Source organism: Dunckerocampus dactyliophorus, chromosome 18, assembly GCF_027744805.1.
Source record: "Dunckerocampus dactyliophorus isolate RoL2022-P2 chromosome 18, RoL_Ddac_1.1, whole genome shotgun sequence".
NCBI lineage: Eukaryota > Metazoa > Chordata > Actinopteri > Syngnathiformes > Syngnathidae > Dunckerocampus > Dunckerocampus dactyliophorus.
In genome coordinates this window covers 1,646,553-1,661,757 of record NC_072836.1, presented here as the reverse complement: position 1 = coordinate 1,661,757, position 15,205 = coordinate 1,646,553, and the positions used below count along the sequence as shown (strand labels likewise).

Sequence of the window (15,205 nt, the reverse complement as noted above, 5' to 3'; positions counted from 1 at the left end):
GGGGCATGACAAAAAACAACTGGGAAGCCACTGACCCAACAAAAGGCCCAACAAAAACCAAGGCAAATTTTCCCATATAGGAAATAATGTGAGTCCGTTCCAGACACCACAAAATATGACCAAAAATACATTTAATTGAGAACAATTATAGTTTTACTTCAGAAAACAATGAGAAATAATTGTAATTGATGTGATGACTGGATGAAAGCTATGACTTACCTTACATTCAGGTGAGATGGAATTCAATAGTATTTCTCACCTTTTTCATCAAATTACTGGCACTCGTGACAATTTTTTTTGGCCCCATGGCGGGTTATTTAGCAGTCGCCCTCAACCAAAAATTCACAGCCGGTGAGTCAGCAAGGCGTCGGGTGCTTTGTTTGGTCCCTTGATTTTACATAATGATACAGTACAGGGCAAACGGACTCGTTTGTTACGTGCAATATTGTACAAAAACCGAGGTTTGACTGCACATAACCATCATCACTACAGTGATTGCACACTGTGACACAATGGAACACAAATACCAATGCCTTCATACCAGCCGCAGCTCTGTCTGCAAGAAAACCAGAAAAACCAGTGATCCCACTGTATTGTCTGACATCATGTGACCACCTATACAACACAAAAGGCGAGACGGCCTCCGTGCGTTAGTGTCAGTCAACAGCCAACATGCATGTTTTGCAGTCAGCATCCATGAAGATCTTGTTTTTTACAGTATGTTGCTGCTTCTTTCTCCAGACTGAAGCCAGAGACCGCCGTGAGTAAATGTTCTGTAGTGTATTTCAATGTATTTGTAATGTGGATCCATTTGTTGATTGTTTTTTCTTCTTCTACAGATGCCTCCTGTGAAAGTTGCCTCATGGTAGCAAAAGGTTTGTGAAATAACACCTTTTTCCTGTAACACGTGTGTGTGTATGTGTGCATATACCGCTTTTCTACGTCACATTTGGGCTTCTATGGTTATCATCACTCTTGGGGATTCGATGGTGGCTATCAGGGATTCTCACATGGTCCCAAACCGGGACCCACACAACCTAATTTCGAATTTGATGCATATCTTTCCAGAAAATCTTGATTGAACTCCACATTGCACGACTTTAGAGCAACGTTTCCCAAACTTTCCAGAGTTCCGTACCGCTTCAGACATTTGACCCCCCTACTGCTGCACACTTAAAGTAAACATAAATCAGTGTCTGTAAGCACACAATAAAACACGGAATTATTTCTCACCTGCTTGATATATTTAATTATTTTATACATTTGTATTATATTTTAATTATTTAATTTAATTTATTTTATTCATGACATTTCATTGATAAAATAAATATAACAATTTCATTAAAATGTTTAACATTTTTACATTTATTTATTTAATTTATAATGTTAATAAGAATATAATACATAATAAAAAATAATATAGTACACATTTATCTTATTTTATGTTAGAAGAATAAAATAAATAATCATACAATAATATATATAACAGTGTAGTAATAAAATAAAAACAGTATAATAAGTAATAATAAAATAATAACTATTTATTTATTGCATTTACATACATCCTTACTGTTTTTCATTTTAATTGTTTAATAATTAATTGTATTAATTACATTTAATGTCATTGATAAAATAAAATGTAATTACATTTTTAATAATTAAAAAAATGTTATTTAAATGAATTACTTAAAAACTATTATATACAAACTTTGCTCACATAAAGCATCGAGAACAATCACCAACTTCATGTCTGTCTCCTTTCTTCTGCACCATACTCCCTGCAGGCGCTGTTCACAGGATGAGGCGTTCAAGAGCACTGCGTAACTCCTGAGTGTTAGGCTTAGGCTTTTTTTCATTTTTATTCACGTAACCCTATGACAATTTGCATACCTCACTTTAGGGACCGAGGGTTCAAGGTTTCTTCTGATTCACAGCGGATTCTCAGGGCACTCGATCGACACCTCTGGTCTGACTAGAGCTGTCCCGCTCGGATGAGAGGCGAAACGTCTTCTAAGACAACCTGAACAGTTGCGATCGAGTGAATGCCCTGAGAATACAATGACCTAGATGAATGTACTGCCTTCCAGAGTTGGAGAAAGCCGTGGAAGAGCCTGGAGGTGAAAGCAAAGGGACGCTTGTTGATGACCTCATCGGTACCGGCGAGGTGTGCAACAGGCTGCAGGCCTACAAGCATTTCACCAAAGAAAAACTGACCTCCTCCTGCATGCAACTCATAGGTACAGTACGTGCTTGATGAGTCCTCGTCCATTCATTCATACACCGCATTTGATGATCTATATATTCCAGAGTCCCACTACGAGGAGTTCCATGCAGCTTTGATGAGTCCTAAACCACAGCGATTGGATGTGGTCCTTTGCTATGAGAAGTCCACCGCATGTGTTGGCGTGAAACGACACGCCTTTGAGGTAAAGTGACACTCTCTGAAGTTGCTCTAACTTCTAGTACAGTTCTATGGTTATCATCACACTTTGCTCCTTGCCGTCACTAGTACCTTTGTACCTTTGTAGTGTTTCCAATGCAAAAGTATTGTTGTGTTTATTCTGTGCAAACTATTCCAACAGTGATCTTCTTTCTTCCGACAGGATTCCACAATCAAGTTTACAGACAGCCACATCGAGGCTTTAATCAAGGACAACAAGGAAAACGTGCGCTTTGCTCAACCTATACGTCCTGGTTCACCTGTGAACTCAAAAGATGAACTATGAAAAAGAGAAATGTGAAATGTGTCAGGACTGATGGCAACTGGTTTTTATCATCTTTATATTTCAGGAATTTTATATTTGCGAGATAACTGTGGTGGAAGAATAAATAAAGTGATGAAGATAGTGATAACTAATCCCTAAAAAGACTCATTTATCCTCCATAATACAGACCATACAATAAATTGCATTAATATGTTTTTGCTGTTATGATTATTGCTACCATGTTTCCTTGTTATTATTATCGTTTTTATTATATTAAAGGCAATTCAAAAGAGGTCGAGATAGTTAATTTAATTCCTTATCAACGAATGCAAGGTAAAGTAATAATGAATCAGGTAACAGAAGAGCTCGTTCCATTTCGCTCCACCTTACAACATGTACTATCTGCTAGCTCCTTCTACGTATTATAAAAACGTAATTTTACCAGCAGTATTATTCATTTGTTATTGAAAAATGGCATATGTGGTTATATACAAATATAGGCTCCATTTAAAAAAAAAAAGCTATCACACAGGAAAACACCAAGGTGGTGTGGGAAACATGTTGGAACGCAGCCCGCTCGCTGTTGCTAGGAGGCGCTGTTGTAGCCCGGAAGAGGGGACGTCGACGGTGATGGACAAGCCGGGAAAAAGGCGAGAAACCCCAGGTTTTTGTCACTGCCGTCGCTTTATCGATTCCCAACACACCCTGGGAGTGTTTTGACACCGAAGAAAATCAACAAAAAACAGAAAATACGTCGTTTTTTCTCCATTTAGGTAGGACATTCGTGTGGGGGGGATAGGGATGGAGGGTAGGGTGGATCAGCTGTCTCATCATGTGTGCACATCTGTACTACAACATCATGAAATAGCGATACGAAGACATTTCCCTGTATTACACATTATTATAGTCATCTAAATGAGATTAAATATGGATGTGGGGCAATGGGACTCGACCTGGTGTTATAGCTTGACCGTTTGACCCAGTAATGTGGTTGATATTGACCTTGATCACTATTTATTTTGATTAAAAAAAACATTCCAGATATTTTACAAGGCTGAATATATATACAGGAGAGAGAGAAGTCAGCCATGAGTCAGGCAAGGAATGGCAAGAATGTGATGAGTGTGATAAAATGACTAAAAAGCAGACAGACACTCCTTTGTTCCACTGTAACACTGCAGTCTCAGCTCACATTAGCATCCTTTAACACTCCCATGTAATGCATTTCATCCGGCAGATGCATGCATAGTGCGTGAATTCAAAGATGGAAAGCTACGAGGAGTTCTGCCTGCGAAGCCTGTCTGTGCTACAGGAGAAGGGGAAATTCAAACGGTCATTTGAGCCGCTCACCAAGACTTACTCTGTCATCCTCTTCTGTGGTAAAGCTGTTCTGTCACCTGTGGTAAGGGTCAAATAAGTCCATATTTGGTGTTTACTGCTCTTGTTTGTGTTGCAAATGCCGGAATATGCAGCCCTGTGCTGTCATGACAGATGCTTTCAATGAAAAACAGCTTAGCGTTATGTGAGACGGCCACTGAAGTCCTAATCAGATCAGCGCATGGCAGAGAAAGAGAGAGGAACTGACGATGAGGAACATCAAGGCTATCTTTTGTGTCACGACATCCTGTTTTGACCACGACTCTACTGTACGTTTATTGTCACTGAGGAGAAGGGAAACTACAAAATTCAACATTTTATTGCAGTCAGCCATGGGATGGGCATTTGACTGAATTGACTGATGGAGTATGAGGACATTTTTATTATAAATTGATTGTTGTTTTTTTAGACAAAGGCAGGAAATACTACAAATAGTATGTTTCATTTTTTCTCTGCATAAATACCTGCACAGTATGTAAACAATGACCATGTATAAAGTGGCTTGTGTGTATGAAGTTTCCCTCCTGCCCTCCTGATGTGAACCATCATGGTTTTGCCACAGTTACAGAAATCCCACCCAAAACCCGAACTATTAACTCATAAACTGAATCATTAACTGAAAACCCAAACCAATACCCCATTCCCACAAAACAGATGAGAATAGACCCCTGGGAAAAGTTCCATTTTCATTTTTGGGTCAGATACTGACCTGATAAAATTTTTAATCCTTAACCCAAAACTCTAACTCTAACTTCAACCCTCAACCCTAAACCTAACCCAAAACACTTACCCATAACCCTGAACCAAACGACGCAAAACTGACAAAAATGCATGTGTCTGATATTGCGACAGGTCCGAACCTGACAAAAACCTACCCAAAACGTTAACCATTAACTCAAAGCTCTATCCCAAACCATGTAAACCTCTTCACAAACGTATAGGACATCCACAAAACATAAAGTACCTACAGCTTGTGGAGAAATAGTAGTTCATTCCATTCTACTTCACTTGCTTCAAGATGCCATTAATCAACAATCAATTAATCAATTCCATACCACTGACAGGCTTAGAATTATCACATCAATTATTTTTATGTCCACCCTTGGTCAATTCTTTAAAACCATTGTTCAAATGTCAACATTTTACAGTTGAATGCAGAGCAGCGTCACGAGATGTGCAACTATAGAATGATGGCCGTCCAGCTAGAAGCGGACCAGAGGAACCAGCAGAGGAACAAGCTTCCTGTCCAAGTTGGAGACATCGTGGCGAGTTGTATCACGCAATCAGGAGATTTAGTGGCTAAAGAAACACAAGACAGTGACAAACCAGTTTGCAAGGTAGACTTCATACAAAGGTTAGCATGTTTCTGTAAATGTAGGTGGAGTTACAGTATATGTTCCATCTTGTTGCATTTAAACCTCACCACGAGGTTCCCCAGTGGCATTTGTAGACTAAAATACAGTTTCATGACTCCACACTAGGCTCTTTTATTTTTAAACTGAATGTTGATGGTTTTATTTTGTCCACTCAACATCCAAAGCTGTATGGCTCACTGACGTTTGTCTTGTTACTTTGGTCTCTGGTTTGTTTGCTTTACAACCAAGTGGAGGAGTTCAGGTACTCTAGGGTCTTGTTCACGAGTGAGGGAAGGATGGATCGCCAGATAGACAGGCGGATTGGTGCGGCGTCTACAGTGATGCGGACTCTGCATTGGTCCATTGTGGTGAAGAGGGAGCTGAGCCAAAAGGCAAAGCCCTCAATTTGATTTGCGTTCCTACCCTCACCTTTGGGCTTGAGCTTTGGATAGTGACCGAAAGGACGAGATCACAGGTACAAGTGGCCAAAATGAGTTTCCTCCATCGGGTGGCTGCGCTCTCCCTGAGAGATAGGATGAGAAGCATTGTCATCCGTGAGGAACTCCGCTTCACCGAGCATCTGGTCAGGATGCGTTCCGGACGACTCCCTAGGGAGGTGTCCAGGGCACATCCGACTGGTAGGAGGCCTTGGTGAAGACCCAGGACACGTTGGAGAGACGCTGTCTCTCAACTGACTGGGGAACACCTTGGGATCCCCTAGGAGGAACTGGATGAAGTAGCCGTGGTAAGGGAAGTCTGGGCTTCTCTGCTTCGGCTGCTACCCCGACAACCTCACCCTGGATAATCGGAAGAACATGTATGGATGGATGGGATATTAGGAATGTGGTCTTGATGCAGCTCTTCGTCCACTGGGTTTGTGACACACATAATTTGGAAAATAGTGTTACAGCTGCTACTGATCTCTTGTCATGGGTCAAGACAGAGACAGGTATACTTATGGTGACAGGTATACGATGGCAGGTTGTTCATTGCACATTTTCGTCCCAAAACAGGTACAACAATTACCAAGGGACGAGCTTGAAAAGTCATCACCTTCCAAACCAGCAACACTAAGCGGTTACACCCTGATCACCGATTCACCTGGCCTTCCCAAAGACTCTGGTATTGGGCTTCAAACTTGTCTTCAGCTAATCAGTCCAGCGGTTCCCAACGGTCTCATAGCTGGGGATGAGGGAATGGTGGAGGCAGAAGACAAGAGTGATGAGGAAGACATGAGCATGGACAGTCTTCTCAAGCAAACAAAAGAAGATTACCAACAGAGTAAAGACGTTTCAGAAGTTGTCATCCCAACATCTGAGGCCAACTCAGAGAAAGAGAGCCCGAAGGGTGGCGTTGAGTTTGGCTTTAGTTTGCACCACAGCCCTCTTGGCCCTCCACAGACCCACATCCATCAAACTGTGCATGATCCTCAACAGCCTGTATCATCTTGTATTCCAGATCGCTATATAAGGCGGCACAGTCCAGAGTCTAGCTTCAGTCCCCAGGTACAGAGACGTAAACCACGCCCATTCTCTACTGGGAATATAAACATCTCATTTCTAGGAATGCCAGGGGAAGGATCTGGACTGTCAGATTGGAAAGAAGCTCTCTCTCTGGATCACTGGAGCTCAGTAGGGAGTGAAAGTGTTCTCAATAGGAGGGGTAGTCGCCAATCCTCTTTCTGTGCGTCTAGTCCAGTTCGGGAAAACCACAGTCCCATGAGTCCATTAGGTCCCAGCCCGATTGGGCAGCCTGAACGTCTGTCGTCAACATTTCGCCGGCGCTCCCACACCATGGACAGTCAGCTGGGTACCAACCAAGCTGGACCTGATCACATTGACCGCAGTCTAGAGAGGACACCTCGCTTCATGGCGGGTGTCGTCACCATCTCCCCTTCAAGTCGACGGAACTCGGCCGCCCCCTTAAACAAGTCATACAGGGTAGAGAATCGATCACCACATCTGCAGTGGGCGCATGTTACTCCTGAGTTAACTCAGGCTAAGCACAGGACGGACCCTGATGATCCTCGAGGACAACGTGAGCTGCATACCAACACAGGTCTGTCCAATTCTCACCAAGAGTGAAAGAATCCAAAGAGAGCGCTTTAAAAGTACTTTCATGCATGTTTTTGCACATAGAGGAGACCCAGAGGAGAACCCTGGAGGACATGCAAAGGCAGTTGGAGGAGGAACATGCCTTGCAGATGTCCGTGCTCCTGGCTGAGCAGGAAAAAGAGCAACAGCACCTTCGTCTGGTGAGCACACGACATGACGATGAACCAGTTTTGCTTTCTTTTAAATGTGATATTCTCTTCAGTCATTTCCACGGTGGGTTCCTGTTGCTGCTGACTGAATGACAAAGGGCACAGGAATGGTAAACAGCTTTGTGGGAATAGCCTGGCATATGACTGTACTTTACTTTCATTATGATTGAGCCCCACAAATTCTGCCTAGCAACAAGTGGCCACGCAAACATGTGACATGACCAGGAATAAGAATCCAAGCAGATCTATGATGCTACCTAACCCGATCCTTCTGATGGATTTTTTTGGACATAAAAAACATTATGGTATTTTTTTGTACAAGGAGCTGGAAGACTCTGAAAGAAGACTTCGGGAGCAGGAGTCTGCGTGTCTCCAGAGCTCTGATGCTTGTAGGTGGAACGGACTTCCAGCTGGGAGCCCGTTCACCTCTGGGATAAGTCCTGCTCATGTCTCAGCAGAGCGATCACCAGGACACAGTAAAGGTGCCACATCATCAACTTATCATTAGCATTTATAGCTGTGTGATTGTATCCCTTGTTTCACTCTCTTTCCAGGTTTCCCGATTCCTGTCAGTCCTAAAGCGACCTCTCCCTCTGTCCTGTCTCCTACCTACCTTCGAGGGCCCATTTGGGCAGCTGGCAAACCTCATGCAAGGCAATGTCAGGTGACTGTGTGTATGATCACTGTGATGTCATGTCCTCAAACCCTCTTCATGCTCCCATCCTTAGCCTGTTGTTTGTACTGACTGCCAGGTTCTGACAGCAGAACAACAGAGAGCATTGTGTCGAATCGGCGCCATCGCTCGTGGCTTCCTCATGCGAAGGCTGCTGAAAACGCACAAGGTCAAACATCTGCGTCAGACCATCACGGTGAGGCCGAAAGAAAACACTAATTTCCAACCAAAATACCAGGGTTTTGTTACTTGTAGTTCCTGGAGTCTAAAGGATCCTGTTGTCCATTTTGTTTAAAGATTAAGTAGACCAGAACTAATGCCAACTAATGTGCCAACTGGTGACGTCTCCTTATATTTTTGGGGTTAAAAACATGTAATTTTGAACCAGTTGCAAACAAGACATTAAAGTATAGTTTCATCACTTTCCAAAATGTATGAATAAATTATCACTGTTTCATGGTTGACTTTTGCCTATTATAGTCAAAAATATTCAAAGTCAAGTCGTACTGTATGTAGTGTACTACACTGGCCACTCGGTGTCAGTAACGTTACATTGATGAGACATTATCTTACATTACATTACCTTACCTTAACTTGCACTGCATGGAGTCAGCCATGGTTGCCGAGTGAAAAAAGGTTTTCCTCCCAGTCCGTGTGGAAGTGGTACGTTTTTTTGCTTCTTACTTGGTCCTTCTTCCCCACTTAGTTTCAAACCCTTTGTTAAGTTTAGACTAAAGACACTGGACTCTAACAAGTTAACTCGGCAGCATGCTATGCTTAAAGCGGCGGCCGTCTCTTGTGTCCCTGCAGAGATTCCATAGCCTGTGCATTAGAGTTGCACAATGTGGTGTAAGCAAAGACAGCCGTAGTGCTAATCAAGTGACAAATGTCACAATGAGGATGGATTATTTGTGTCTTTTTTAAAAATGTTGTGTTCAAGAAACTACAACAAGGACATTATTATGTCTTATTATTGCTTTTCATGTCTACTATATTGGACAATACAAGTGTAAAGGTGTCATGTCTACAGGCCTCTAATAATGGTAAAAAAAAAACGTATTTAGAACGTCATAAACAGGTATTCTATGCTTTAACTCAGAAAATATTTCATTTCTAAATTTCAAAACCTACTTTGCGGAAATTAACTTATGGCGGTCGGGTCTAGTACCAATTAACCGCAATAAATGAGGGACAACTGTGGCAAAATAAGAAGGTGTGCCAGCACAAAACAAGTTTAATGATCGTTTCATGAGCAATGCCTTTTCATTTTGCCATCTTTATCAAAAGCCACTCCATCAGTAATGGGTTGTACCCCGGCCCAAGACCTACTGATCCACAAAGCGCACGTGTGTTCACTAGAATCTGAGTCATTTGTACGTTTCTCCCACAGGACCACGTGTTTGATTATGAACATGTGATGTATGTCCTCACAGGATACACAGGCGTTCATTAGTTCCTTCCAGAGCGAAGCTCCCCTGAAAAGAGTCTCAGAACAAGATCTTTGTCTTCAAGAAAGAGTCCGAGCGCAGGTATGAATGTGGATGACTCTGACTCCTCTTTGTCCTGAACCATGGATGTTTTGTTCCTTCAGTTGCGTGCAGCCCTTTACGACATTCATGAAATCTTCTTTGAAATGCCTCTGGAGGATCGATTGGTACTGCTGCAGCAGGACAGAGAGCTCTGTGTCGAGAAGAAGCTGCGAGACATGGTAACCAACGATGCACAACACGCCAGCTGTTGGCACACTTGCTGCATTTCCAGTTTGTGAGGCTACGCCAAGTCAGCCCAAGTTTACTCCAAACGTGTGCTGCGTCCAGTTCACTTCACTCCATTAGCGACTTGAAACTTCTCACACAAGTCCAGCTTAATGTGCACAACAAAAAGACATACAAGATTTCCACATGTTGACAATTTAGAAGCTGTACAATTCTACAGGCTTTTCCCCTCACTCCATTTGTGCACTTGAAATTTCTCATCCAACTTGATGCTTGATAAAAATGTATACAGTACATGCTCACGTAGTTTTCCACATGGAGGTACTGTTAAGTCCTAAACGTACTGCATTTTATAGGTGTTTGGCTTGAAATTTCTCACCAATTTCAAGTTTAATAACCTTAATAATCAACTTAAATGTGACTGATGGGGTCACATGTGCAGGACAAAGCTAAGAGCCACAAGGAGAAAGTGATTCTGTCTGCTGCTACGCAAAGGTCTCTGGACAGGAAAAAGAGGTAATACCAGGAAAGAATGTTTGTAGGAATGAGTTCCAGATTAGTGACAGCATTGTGCACTCTCTTTCAGGGAGGGGGAATCACCAGGACAGGCTAGAAAGGTGATGCAGAAGCCAAAAAGTCCTACACCTAACAGGTACTGGAAGTTGGTACAGATAAGACATTTTCAAAAGTTTGTTGCAGCCATTCCAATGATAAAGTGAGAGATGCTCCATATAGGCTTTCTTAGTGATAGCCGATTGTCCAGCACTTCATAACCATAACCATAACCATAACCATAACCATTACCATAACCATAACCATAACCATAACCATAACCATTACCAGTATCGTCAGCAACTCTTCCCTCAAAGACACATAGACACTCCTTTATTTAACAAGAGTGAAACAGAGTTCTAAATGCTAACCATGACTTGACATTACATAGACAAAGTGGACATGCGTCAGTAGAATTTGAGTAATTCGTACGTTTGACTTGAAATGTTTCCACATGATGCTGTTTGATTATGAATATGTAATGTATGTTCCTCACGGGATACACAGGCGTTCATTAGTTCCTCCCAGAGTGAAGCTGCCCTGAAAAGACTCTCAGAACAAAGTCTTTGTCTACATGATGAAACAACTACAAGTACATTATGAAACATCAACTGTTATAAAACTCAGGTCAATTTGACTTCTTCTTTAGTGCAATTGGAGTTCACAGAAACATTCATTCTACAATATAATTCCCCCAAACCCCCAAAACAAACAAAAATGTCCCTTGTTTATTATATTCCAGTGTTGTGGTGGAATGAACACATTATGCTTCTTCAAGTGGATGCATTTCACAAATAAGCTACACCAACACTGCAAGATGCAAAACAATTTATAGAAAAAGTACCAAACTGCTGCATGCGTCCTGAGGTGTGATATCAGACTTTAAGTATTGAATGAGAGCTTCTCTCATGTCAATACGTCAAATCTCATACTGGTTATAGTGGTTATGCCACTTGCATAACCAGCTATACTCTTCATACCTTTCCCGAGCCTACAAATCTGCACTGATTTATTCCTTTCCTAGAGCTCAGAAGTCGAGCCAAGTCCAAAAGTCTGTCCCGAGCCAGCTAAACCGCCAGGGGTGAGTCTGTTTTATCCTTGACTGAACTTAACTTTTGGATGCCGTGCGGCAGCAGATGTAAAAGCAGAGCGGAGATGCCCCTGGACGCATCATCTCCAACATGTCACATTGTCTGTGTGGTCTCCTGGCAGGAGCTGGTGCAAAAAGACCCCAGAAACCAGAGTAAAGCGCATGGACAACTTGAAGAACCTGAAGAAGCAGCACTCTCTGGGCTAACAGGTGTCAACAGAGAACACATACTGTACTTTCAACCACTACTAGTCCATTTCACAGCATATTTGGTGACTTATATATTAGGCGGTAGAACCATGTGATTCCTCCCGGCCAATTAGTGACGAGTGGTCATGATAATAGTGAAAACTTTTGAATTCATTAAATCTAAACATATATTATGACCAGAATGAACATTTGGAAAAAGTTACCAAAGGAAAAAATAACTAAAACATAAAAATCCAGGATGTTGTCACTGAATAAATGAGCCTTGAGTGTCCATAGTCGCATAAAAATATGTTGTACAATTGTAGTGAGCAACTATATAAAAATGTGCCTAAAGATATACTGTACCTTTTATTTAGTCTGAAATGTATTTATTCACAATTGGGTTGCATAAGTGCTGTAAGTATGAATATGTAATAGTGTTTAAAGACCAGGGCATTTACATTTATATGCACTTTTACACATGTTGCATATTATTAGCATCCAGTACTATATTTTTCTATTTTGCCTTAGGTTCATGCCAAATTACAAGAATTGTGAATGTATTTGTTTACATGCTGACAAACCTTTTATTTATTCCTTATACATATATTTTTGTCTTGTGATGTAATATATTTATTCACTTAATATTATTACTTTTCTCTCACAAAATTCTGACTTTATCCTTGTAATATTTGTAAAGTTTATTATCGTGGTTTTTATTGAATTCATTTTTTGCTTTTCAGTCCTTAAATTTATTAAGATTTATGCCTAATTTACTGCAAGGTTTTTTGGATTTTTAAAAAAATATAAGTTGAGAATTAAAAGGTTACAAAAATGTTAAATTCCAATGATAAAAAATGTTGTGCATATTCCTAATTACATAACCTCATACTATTCAAAGTTGTGCTTCAGTGGTGGTTCATACTGATTGAAAATGATATCTTTGATCTCATTTCCATTTTTTCATGTTTTCTATGATTGGAATCCATCCATCCATCCATTTTCTATACCGCTTCTTCCTCATTAGGGTCGCGGGGGCATGCTGGAGCCTATCCCAGCTGACTTCGGGCGACAGGCGGGGTACACCCTGGACTGGTCGCCAGCCAATCGCAGGGCACATATAGACAAACAACCATTCACACTCACATTCATACCTATGGACAATTTAGAGTCGCCAATTAACCTAACATGCATGTTTTTGGAATGTGGGAGGAAGCCGGAGTACCCGGAGAAAACCCCCCCACACACGGGGAGAACATGCAAACTCCACACAGAAATGCTCAGGGGAGAATCGAACCCAGGTCTTCCCGATCTCCAAGCTGTTACTGTGTTGGCCAACGCGCGAACCACTAGACCACCGTGCGGCATGATTGGAATAAATGATTAATTTAATTAATTTAATGCAGAATTGATTTACAAATTGCACCCATGCATAAAAACACAAAATACAACAGAAAACGTGTAGGAAAACCCAAGCAGGTGTGTTAATCCCACGAGTGAAGTCCACCAGCTGGCAGCCATCTTCATCTTCATCACTGAGTGCAACTTTAAAGCAACGTCTGACCTCGGCACTGTTTAGTCTTCTTGTAGCTCTGTGACGTCACTTTTACCTGCAGTGTACTTGCTTTCAAGCTCTCTAGTTTATACTTAAAGAACAAAACAACAACCTGCCTTAATCCAATACTCATTTCCTTTCAACACAGGCTAGGTTTTAGTCTGCCCCTCCCACCCGCTTTTTATTAACCTCTCTAATGTCCACGTGTTTACTTCATTTATCACGAGTTAATCATATTACGAGACCGGTTGACGCCATATAATTCTGGTAGTATGCTGCCCTCTGTTGGTGACAAGTGCTATTACACGCTGGAGCGGCCGAACATGCTGCTACTCTTAAATAAATGATTAAATAACACGTGATGGAGTATTCGTGCAAAAATCACAAGCTGTACCGCCTTCAGTTTGAAAAAACAAACAGTTTTAATGTTTTTGATTGTCAGCATGTCGGTCGATTTGAATGATGAAACTTGGCCGTTCTTGTTTTGTTTTTTTTAATATTCTTTTTCCAATTCTATGGCTTCCTAAATTGCAAGGTGTTTAGGACATTTGCTACATGCCTACACTCTTTACCTGTGGGGCCGATTTGGTCCCTCTGGCTTCCACATATTATTGATTTTGTCATCCTGACATATGACGCTTTTCCCGTGAATAATCTTAGCCCCTACCTTTTCAAAATAAAGGGAAAACAGGTGTTATGTGTGTGTGGTCTTATTCATGTAATACGTTTTATTGCACTTTTATGATGTGGATGTTTGGCGCGCAGGGCAATACGTGTTACTTTCCTTTTTGTACCCTGTACTGTCATGGAAGTGCAAAAACAAGAATAAAACTACGTCACCTAAAATGCATACATCATTTATCAAATATGAAATAAAATACTCACTTTGGGACGCTTGAATGTCGTGCAAGTGTAAAAAGAAGGGAGCTTGTGCTTCTTATGCTGTGACGAACGGGCAAAGGGCGATTCTTGCTTGTGACTGTGAAGCGTACTGTACCCCCCCCCCACCCCCCAACAAGTAGAGTTTGTTTCCCAGTAACCAAACACAAGCGATCCACTTGAAAAAGAAGGACCACCTCCCAGCCTTTTTGGGACCGTAAAAGGCCAGGATGCCGTGTGATGGATGGCATGAGGCGCCACTCCACTCATCCCTGCACGTTCTCCTTTCATACACTGCTTTGTTTCTCATATTATGACTGAAAAAAAGTGTTCTTTTCCTCACAGAACTATGCCATTATTCTTGTAAAATTAGGACTTTTTCCTCATTAGATTTTGATTTTAATCTTGTAAAATTACAGCTGATTTTTACATTTTTTGATGTTTTTTTTCTTTTACATTCTTAGAATGTACTGCGGGCTAATAAAAAAAGAGCTGTGGGCCACAAATGGCCCCCGGGCTGCACTTTGGACACCCCCGATTTAACTCCATGAAGTCAATGAACGACATTAATGGCTGACATCTGAAGTTTCCTTTTGAAGGGCCATGAATGCAACGCGCCACAAATGCCCTTAAAAGAGGAACGCTGCTAAAAGGCCATGGAACGACTTTTCAAATGAGCAAAGTATTTGAGAGAACCATTCATGCTGCCTCCTCACGGCATTTACACTGCAAACAAATCCCCAGTTCAAAAAATAAAATAAAGGCGACATGCTGGAAGTTTGCTGCTGAATGGGCACACAAGCGCCAACGTGCTCCATCCTGACCTGTCAGACTTTCCAGCGGCCGCCTCTG

The 15,205-nt window shown here is 41.5% G+C and overlaps 1 protein-coding gene across 1 annotated transcript; it reads left to right on the top strand.

The window, feature by feature from the left end:
* Positions 1–210: 210 nt before the first annotated feature.
* Positions 211–14,219, top strand: LOC129171744 (centriolar coiled-coil protein of 110 kDa-like). Its single transcript, XM_054760704.1, has 18 exons — positions 211–760; positions 840–875; positions 2,088–2,237; positions 2,308–2,426; positions 2,604–3,478; positions 3,943–4,107; positions 5,231–5,419; positions 6,451–7,495; positions 7,576–7,691; positions 8,023–8,182; positions 8,255–8,364; positions 8,453–8,569; positions 9,807–9,902; positions 9,965–10,081; positions 10,531–10,604; positions 10,675–10,740; positions 11,665–11,721; positions 11,853–14,219. The coding sequence occupies exons 6-18, from the start codon at positions 3,970–3,972 to the stop codon at positions 11,935–11,937; spliced, it is 2,370 nt and encodes a 789-aa protein (XP_054616679.1). The 5' UTR covers positions 211–760; positions 840–875; positions 2,088–2,237; positions 2,308–2,426; positions 2,604–3,478; positions 3,943–3,969; the 3' UTR covers positions 11,938–14,219.
* The last annotated feature ends 986 nt before the right edge of the window (positions 14,220–15,205 follow it).